The sequence below is a fragment of the Mus pahari genome, chromosome 13 (genome assembly GCF_900095145.1).
Source record: "Mus pahari chromosome 13, PAHARI_EIJ_v1.1, whole genome shotgun sequence".
NCBI lineage: Eukaryota > Metazoa > Chordata > Mammalia > Rodentia > Muridae > Mus > Mus pahari.
The window spans coordinates 63,758,494-63,766,361 of NC_034602.1; the positions used below are offsets into that span (position 1 = coordinate 63,758,494).

At 44.7% G+C, this 7,868-nt stretch overlaps 1 protein-coding gene across 1 annotated transcript in view; it reads left to right on the forward strand.

Annotated features, from left to right (window-relative positions):
• Cwh43 (cell wall biogenesis 43 C-terminal homolog) overlaps nucleotides 1-7,868 on the forward strand; it is a 45,895-nt gene that overhangs the window by 32,948 nt on the left and 5,079 nt on the right. The window contains exons 14-15 of the mRNA XM_021211152.1: nucleotides 1,516-1,577; nucleotides 3,985-4,140. Of these exons, the coding sequence (XP_021066811.1) occupies nucleotides 1,516-1,577; nucleotides 3,985-4,140 (218 nt within the window). The remainder of the gene's footprint in view (nucleotides 1-1,515; nucleotides 1,578-3,984; nucleotides 4,141-7,868) is intronic.

Here is a 7,868-nt window from a genome sequence, read left to right on the forward strand (position 1 = left end):
AAAAAAAAAAAAAAAAGAAGAGAAGAGAAGAGAAGAGAAGAGAAGAGAAGAGAAGAGAAGAGAAGAGAAGAGAAGAGAAGGTATCAATTCTCAGGAAAGAGCCAGGAGAGTGAAAGAGAAATCTAGGGTTTGGGATCATGGGCTTGCCAGTTCTCTGTGTGAGGAGCTGCCTCAGTCTCCAAGCTGGCTTTTCATTTGACCCTCTGTTGGTTTCCTGCATAATGGTTAAAAGCTGTTTTGATTGGTAATAGTCTCTAGCATTGCTTTTCTACCAGGAAGTTCACTGACAGACAGAGGAATTTTAATCATATATGCTTGGATGAACAGAATTTTTTCTCCTTAAGAAATGAGTAATTAAATTCTCTAGTCTTAAATTTTTACAACATCGTATAAAATTCTAATGGAGTAAAATAACAGTTAAACAGATGTATAGTTGATTAGCCGTAGCATCTATAGCTGAATGACTAAATTCTTATCTCTTTACCAAGGCAAGCCAAACACTTCTTCTTTTATTTACTTGCTTTTATAGTTATTAAACATTTAAGCTTAATTTCTAAGATTTATTTACACTTACTTTTGTATACAAATGGAGTATACAACATAAATAATAACTAAGATTAACATCCAGATACACACCATGCAGCAAATAAAAATCATAAATAGTGTGGCACATTTGTAGTAATATAAACTGTATTTTAAGTTAAATTTTAATAGTTAAAATTTAGAGGTGGTAAAAAGTCAAATATATTATTTATAGGCTATTTAAAAAGAAGGAAGTAGAGATTTCTTCTTTCACCCACAAATCTCCATATTTATAGTTTTTTCCAGTACATTACAGAAAAAAAAAAAATCCTTTCTCCTTCTGTGATGAAAAATGAGTCTGGTTTTAAGCCTTCAACATCAAAAGACTCTTGATTGTTCCTGAAAGTGTGTCTGTCCATGATCTGATTTATTAAACACAGACCAAGCACCTACAAAACACCAGGCTTCGAGTGAAGTAGCAGGCAGCAGAAGATCTACTGCTGGGATTCCCTTTGCACGGACAGGCAAGGGAGAAGCAAAGGAAGAAGCCAGGCCATTTCTCATCCTCTCTCTGTGCTTTTTCCAAACAAGCCACTGAAGCCCTGGGGTGCAGCTGGGGTGCAGAGTCTGGGTAGGTGGACTGGGGACTGGTGTCAAGGCTCTCGGTTCTGCTGGAGCTTTGGAGGTTTGGAGAGCTGCAGGAGGTGAGACCACAGTGAAGCTGCAGACTTAACCATCAGTCTGTGTTCCCAGCATCCAGTGCAGAGATAGAGGGGGGCACAGGAACCAGAAAGCATCTCTAGTGTGAATGAGTTGCTCAGGCATGGAGGATCCGTAGGAGGGCGGTGAGGAGATAATCTGGGTTCTACTTCACCTTTTTTCTTTCTTTTCTTCTCTCTCTCTTTTTTTTTTTTTTTTTTGTCTTTTTGAGCAATTCAAATTAAAGTATTGTTTTTTTGTCTTTTAAGCATTCTCCTCTCTGCTCTTGCATAGGATATTGACAGCTCAGATGGAGACAGATGGTGTGAGTACATCATGTACCGGGGTCTGATCAGGTGAGCACTGGCGTTAGAAAAAAACAAAACAACAAATTCTGTGAATTCTAGACAACAAAGTCACAGAGGCAATTCATTTTTGCTGTTCTTTATAAACGTTGATTTTGTTGGTTATACGATTTAACAGTTTTGACATTTAATAGTGTAAGAAGACAGAAGTAGCTAAGCAAAGTTAGAGGTGTCATAAGGGCCTTGTAAACTGTTAAGCACAAAGGTGTATAACTAAGGCACAGTAAGAAAGGTACCATTGGGAGATGGCCCTTCCGGATACAGGGACAGAGGCTCTAACACAAGAGTGTTCTGTTTGAAGGGCGATGCTAGAGTAGTGGGAGTATGTGTTGGGTTGGAAGGTGGATGGGGTAGCAGGTGAACACTGTCACAGAGGGGAGTGGACCCTTCTTAAGGACTTTGAATATAAGCACATGGAGACCTTGGCCCTTGGATGGCTCACCTGGTTCGCTCATGTACTTACTGATGGAAGTCCAGGAAATCACTTAGGGGCTATCAAGGTCATTCTGGTTACATCACTAATTTAAAAACCCTAAGAGGCCAGCCATTGTTCCCGGATAGCTGCCTGAGAGCTAGCCTAACTAATGTTTCATTGTTTCCAAAGAGCAATGGTGGAAAAGCATGCTGTTTTAAATCATTTCATATCTACGACCGAGAACACTGTTTCTATTTCATTCTGCAGTCAAGTTTCTGTTAGTCACAGGATATCAGAATTCTAGAGAACAAGCTTTGGTGGTCGACGGAAATAGGTAGAGCAGTGCCAAGTTGCACAAAATGACGAGCCATCAAGACTGAGCGTTATTTATGATAACGGGTGCTTCTCTGTGTGTATGTGGGCATGCGGGCATGCTTGCATGCCTGTGTGCTTGTGTTACGGCTTATCCACTGTTCTACCCTGATTTCCCCAGCAAAATAATACAGAATGAGTGGGTGGTTTAAATAAAAGCCAAGTATATTCTCAAAGGTCTAGAAACAGGTTAAAATTTCAATCTTAGAGATTCAGGAAATAAACAGTCCAGATTTGCCAAAAAGGTTTCTGGAAGCAGTACTTTAGAATGACCCAGAGCTGTAGCACATAAGCTTAACCCAAAGCCTTAACCTGTGACAGCTCAGATTCCCCATCTGACAGGGCCCAACTCTTATCCCTCTCTTTGTCGTGGGAAGGTGGATTACCTCCACCCACCCTCAATCTTTGTTTTTGTTTCTCTCTCGCAGGTCCCCCCACTCTGGCTGAAGTCCCCCTTTCTTTTACTTTCGCCCTAGTCTCTCCACTCCCACCTTCCCATGGTGTGTACACTACACAGCATCCACCACAGATCTCTGCCTCACCCATCTGATGGATTCCTACTCCTTCCTCCCCCTCTTGGATGGGGGTTCCGAGTCCTCACAGGTGTGTTTGAGAAAGGGTTTGGTCATCTACTTCCCCTCTATCCCAAGTCCATTGCCTTTCTTCCTTCAGTCGTGGTTGATTCCCCAAACCCCACACACATGTCTACCTCTGAGCCGTTGCCTTTCTTAACCCTTCCGGTAGGTTGAACTCCTTACTTCCTGTCCTTTCCCATGAGACTTATCTACCACACACTTATTTATATACACACTTATATACACACTTATTTAATTTGTCCTCCAACTAGAACAAATGATCTCTGGGAACAAGGACTTCATCTTATCTCCTATCCCACCCCAACCTAAACTGTTGCCATGGCAACTTCATCAAACCCATAAGCGACTGAAAAACGATGCAAATGCCCTTTTTGGGAGAGGCAGGATGTGAATGAATGGAAATGGAGTTCTTGCGGTTGTGGGCCATCCATTTTTCCCATCTGAGGACTCCACGGAGAACTCTTTGGATAGTGTCTGTGAAGTGTCTTGACTTTTCCAGAGAGCTGAATGCTGGAAGCCAAACAGGATGTGGACATTTCTTCTTTTCCAGACATATAAAATCTTTGATGTTAGACTAGGAAATGTGCCTAGAAATATTCACGAGGTATTTGGATTTTGAAAAGGAAAAGAAAAAAAAATGTAAGCATACACACTTGTCAGTCTGAAGAATTCCTGTTATTAACTCAAGACGTAATTATACGGGAAGCAGTTTGTATAGACGGAGCATTCATCCGAGGAAAAGCGTGAAGCAAGGGTGCTACGTGGAGTTAATTAAATCTATGTCCATATTCCTTATTCACTTATCATGTTATGAAAACAGTATTTCTGTTAATATTTAGGGTAATAAATCAAGTTAATTCTAATCAAGATATTCAGAGTCAAGTTAGAAATGAGAAACTAGCTTAATTCAGAAGGTGCTAGCCATTAGCATTCGCTGGGTTTTGGGCCTTTGCTGGACTCATTAGAGTATTTTTATAATGAGACGTTTTAGAAACCATTTCTAATTCTACTGCAGGTTGGGCTATGCAAGAATTTCTCATGCAGAACTGAGTGACTCTGAGATTCAGATGGCCAAATTCAGGATCCCAGATGATCCCACCAATTACAGAGACAACCAGAGAGTCGTCATAGACCACCGCGGAGTTCCCAAGAACATTCACTTCAACCCCAGGTGAGTGGGTGCTTGAGTGAGTGCCTGTCTCCTATAGACAGCAGATACAAGCTACCATATGTTCTCACAGAGCCCAGGTATCTTCTCATATGTGCTCAAGACTGTGGTAGATTCTAGAGGCTCATTTCAAGTGAAGGAAGCCATGGTAAAGATGATAAAACCCATGGGTTGAAGTTATGATTTTGGCTTTCTGTAATGAAATGTATTGTAGCCCTAGCCCCAGGGGAAACATCCCATTGTTTCATTATTACAACTAACTACCACTGCCACTGTCATCATTGTCACCATCATCACAACTGCTACCACCACTAACATCATCATCATCATCCTCATCACCGCCACCACCATCATTAACAGGACCATGACAGCGAATATTTTGAGTGCTCTCATATCCCAGTTATTCTTTATGTGTTATCTCAGTTTAATTCATCGGGTTGTTAACTGCGCTTACCGATATTTTATTGAGGAGGACGTTCAGGCTGAGGAATAACTATGGCATTCTGCTTAAGTGACTAGTCAGTGACAGAGCTGTTGAGGAGGAAGGAAGCCCATTAGCACCACGGGGTGGCCGTGAACCTTCCGTTCAGCCTGGGAGCACTTGAAAATGGCACGGCTGAGTCTTCCCCCCAAATCAACTCACTGGGACTCTCCTTGACGAGGCTTGGTTTGGGAACTTAAGAAATCCTTCCCAGGTGATTGGAATGGACAGTTCACGCGGAGGCAGTGAAGTGTGGGCGGTTCCCTCACCAGGCAGGTGTCCTGCCGGGAAAGAGCTATTGAATTTCACTTTGCTTAGTTTTTAATAGCGGTAATCTAAGACATCTGTTTGTAGCCAAGCAGATGATTTGAAGCATGCAGGGTTTTTTTCTCCACCACAGCGGATGGTGAGACAGGACTTCCGTGCCAATCCGGATGCTGAGCGAGCCCTAGACATTATTATCACTGGACATTTCTACGTTAGTAGCTCATAGCTGAAACAGATGTCACTTTGTCAGGGACAAAACTACCCTTCATTAGTGTACTTCCTTGTACCTCTTGGGGACAAGTGTACCAGAGTGTAGGGATTGATGTAAGGTGGGAAAACCCAGCCCAGCCTTGCTTCGTTGCTGTGCTTCTCATCTGCTGGGTATATACGTGATGCTGGGGTCAGCCTCTGTGTTCTTGTCGGAGAAAGAGGGGATGGACTGCACATCCTTGGCCCGATCATTCCCCCAAACATGTATCACTTTCAGAACATGTGTCTATGTTAGAGTTTCTATTTCCATGATAAGACCCACGATCAAAAGCAAGTCGGGGAGGAAAAGTTTATTTTTTGTTCTTTGTTTTTTGTTTTTCGAGACAGGGTTTCTCTGTATAGCCCTGGCTGTCCTGGAACTCACTTTGTAGACCAGGCTGGCCTCGAACTCAGAAACCCGCCTGCCTCTGCTTCCCGAGTGCTGGGATTAAAGGCCTGTGCCACCACCGCCTGGCTGGAAAAGTTTATTTGACTTATACTTCCACATCACTGTTCATCATCAGAGGAAATCAAGACAGAGCAGGAACTGGGAAGCAGAAGCTGATGCAGAGGCCATGGAGGGGTGCTGCTTACTGGCTTGCTCTCTGTGGCTTGTTAAGCTTCTTTCCTTCCTTCCTTCCTTCCTTCCTTCCTTCCTCCCCCCTCCCTCTCTCCTTCCCTCTCTCCCTCCCTTCCTCCCTTCCTCCCTTCCTCCCTCCCTCCCTTTCTTTCCTTCCTTCTTTAACTTTTATTGATTCTTTGTGAGTTTCACATCATATACCCTAGTCCCTCATCTCCCTATCCTCTCATATCTTCTCTTTGCCTTTGCAATCTCCACATCAAAATAAAACACACACACACACACACACATACACACACACACAAAATCTGGGTGGTGGTGGCACATACCTTTAATCCCAGCACTCGGGAGGTAGAGGCAGGCAGATTTCTGAGTTCGAGGCCAGCCTGGTCTACAAAGTGAGTTCCAGGACAGCCAGGGATATACAGAGAAACCCTGTCTCAAAAAAACAAAACAACAACAACACACACACACCACCACCACCACCATCACCAATACCACTACCACCATCAACATCATCAACAACAAAAACAATAAAACAAAGCATAGAAAATGCCCGATCGTGGAAGCTGTAGTTTGTCTCGGTGTGCCCCACAGTATATCCTTCTGTCCACACATCTTCCCTTGTAAATGTTCATTTCAATCTGGTTAGAGATATCTGTCTTCTGTGACACCATCGATATTGGACCCCCCCTACCAGGCTTCCTCTTGGTTATCTTTTTCTTGCTCTGTGTCATGGAGATCCTGCAGTTTTGGATTATTAGGACTGGCCCTTTCACGCAGCCCGACTGTTCAAAGATGAGATAAGTTTGGGGGTGAGCCAGCGCAGAGCCTTGGATGGGGCCTAGGTGGTAGCTGAGCTGGTTAGCCTGTTGGCTCTCCCTTATGTGCACCACTGCCAGGGTGAGCTTTTCAGCAGGGCTCCAGCTAGGCCACCCAATGCTGCTATCAGCAGGCGATGGGGTCAGCCCTCCTGCTCTTGGGGCCAGCTCACTCACACTCACACTCACACTCACACCCCTAGACCCAGCTCCACTGTGCTGCCCAGTCAAGGCATGGGAGCCACTCTCCCACGTGCTGCAGCCTGTGAGGGGCTTCTGCTCTTACAGCTCCTTACAGCTCTCAGGCTCCTGGGGCTCCCTCACCTGTGCCTTGGCTATCAGGGCCAGCTCCACTGTATTGCCAAGGTGAGGTACAGGCCCCGCTGGCCAACGGCAGCTAGGGAAGGGGCAGGGCTAGATCTTCTGCTCTCAAGTCCTCTGGGAGTCCAGCTCTCCCATGCTCTCACCCCCAAGGCTAGCTCACCCGCGCCCCATCTACCAGGGCCAACACTGCTGTGCTGGCCAAGAGAGATGCAGGGCCCACTCCCCTGTGTGCGGGAGCCAGAGAAGGGCAGGGCCAGCTCACCTGCACTCATGACCCCAGGGTCATCTCTCCTAATTGCTGCAGATGACAAGAGGCAAGTCTGCTTTCTTATAGAACCCAGGGCCATCAGTCCAGCAGTGACCCTCCACTACAATGGGCTGGGCCCTCCCACTTGAATCACTAATTAAGAAAATGCCCTTAAAGGCTTGCTTGCAACCCAACCTCGAGGAAGCATTTTCTCCATTGAGAATCCCATCTCTCAGGTGACTCTAGTTCATACCAAGTTGACATAAAACTAGGCAGCAGAGAGACCATCTTTTTGCTGAATGAGACGACTTCTTAAACGGAAAGGAAGACTTTTGGGCAGAAAAGATATTTTTTCTTTCTTAATTCTTCATATATCAAGAGTGTGGTGAGCCCCCAAAAAACTATTTTTTTGTGAACCACAACTGCAGATTGAGCCGAAACAGCTGTGACTGAACAGGTCTGTTTTCTTGTTCTGTTACAAGAGTGATGAAGGTGTTGGGGGAGGCCTGCTTATGATACTTAAGAAATCTCTTGGCATCATTAACTTTAGTCACAGTGCCTAAGAGCAGATTACTCACCCTGTACAATTGAAATCGCATCCTTTGACCTGAGTCTCCTGCCAGCCAGCCTTAGGCAAACACTGTTACTCTGCTCACTGCCTTGGCAAGGATAACTTTCAAAAAGCTCTAATTGAGATCTCTCTCTCTTCTCTCTCTCTCTCTCTCTCTCTCTCTCTCTCTCTCTCTCTCTCTCTCTCTCTCT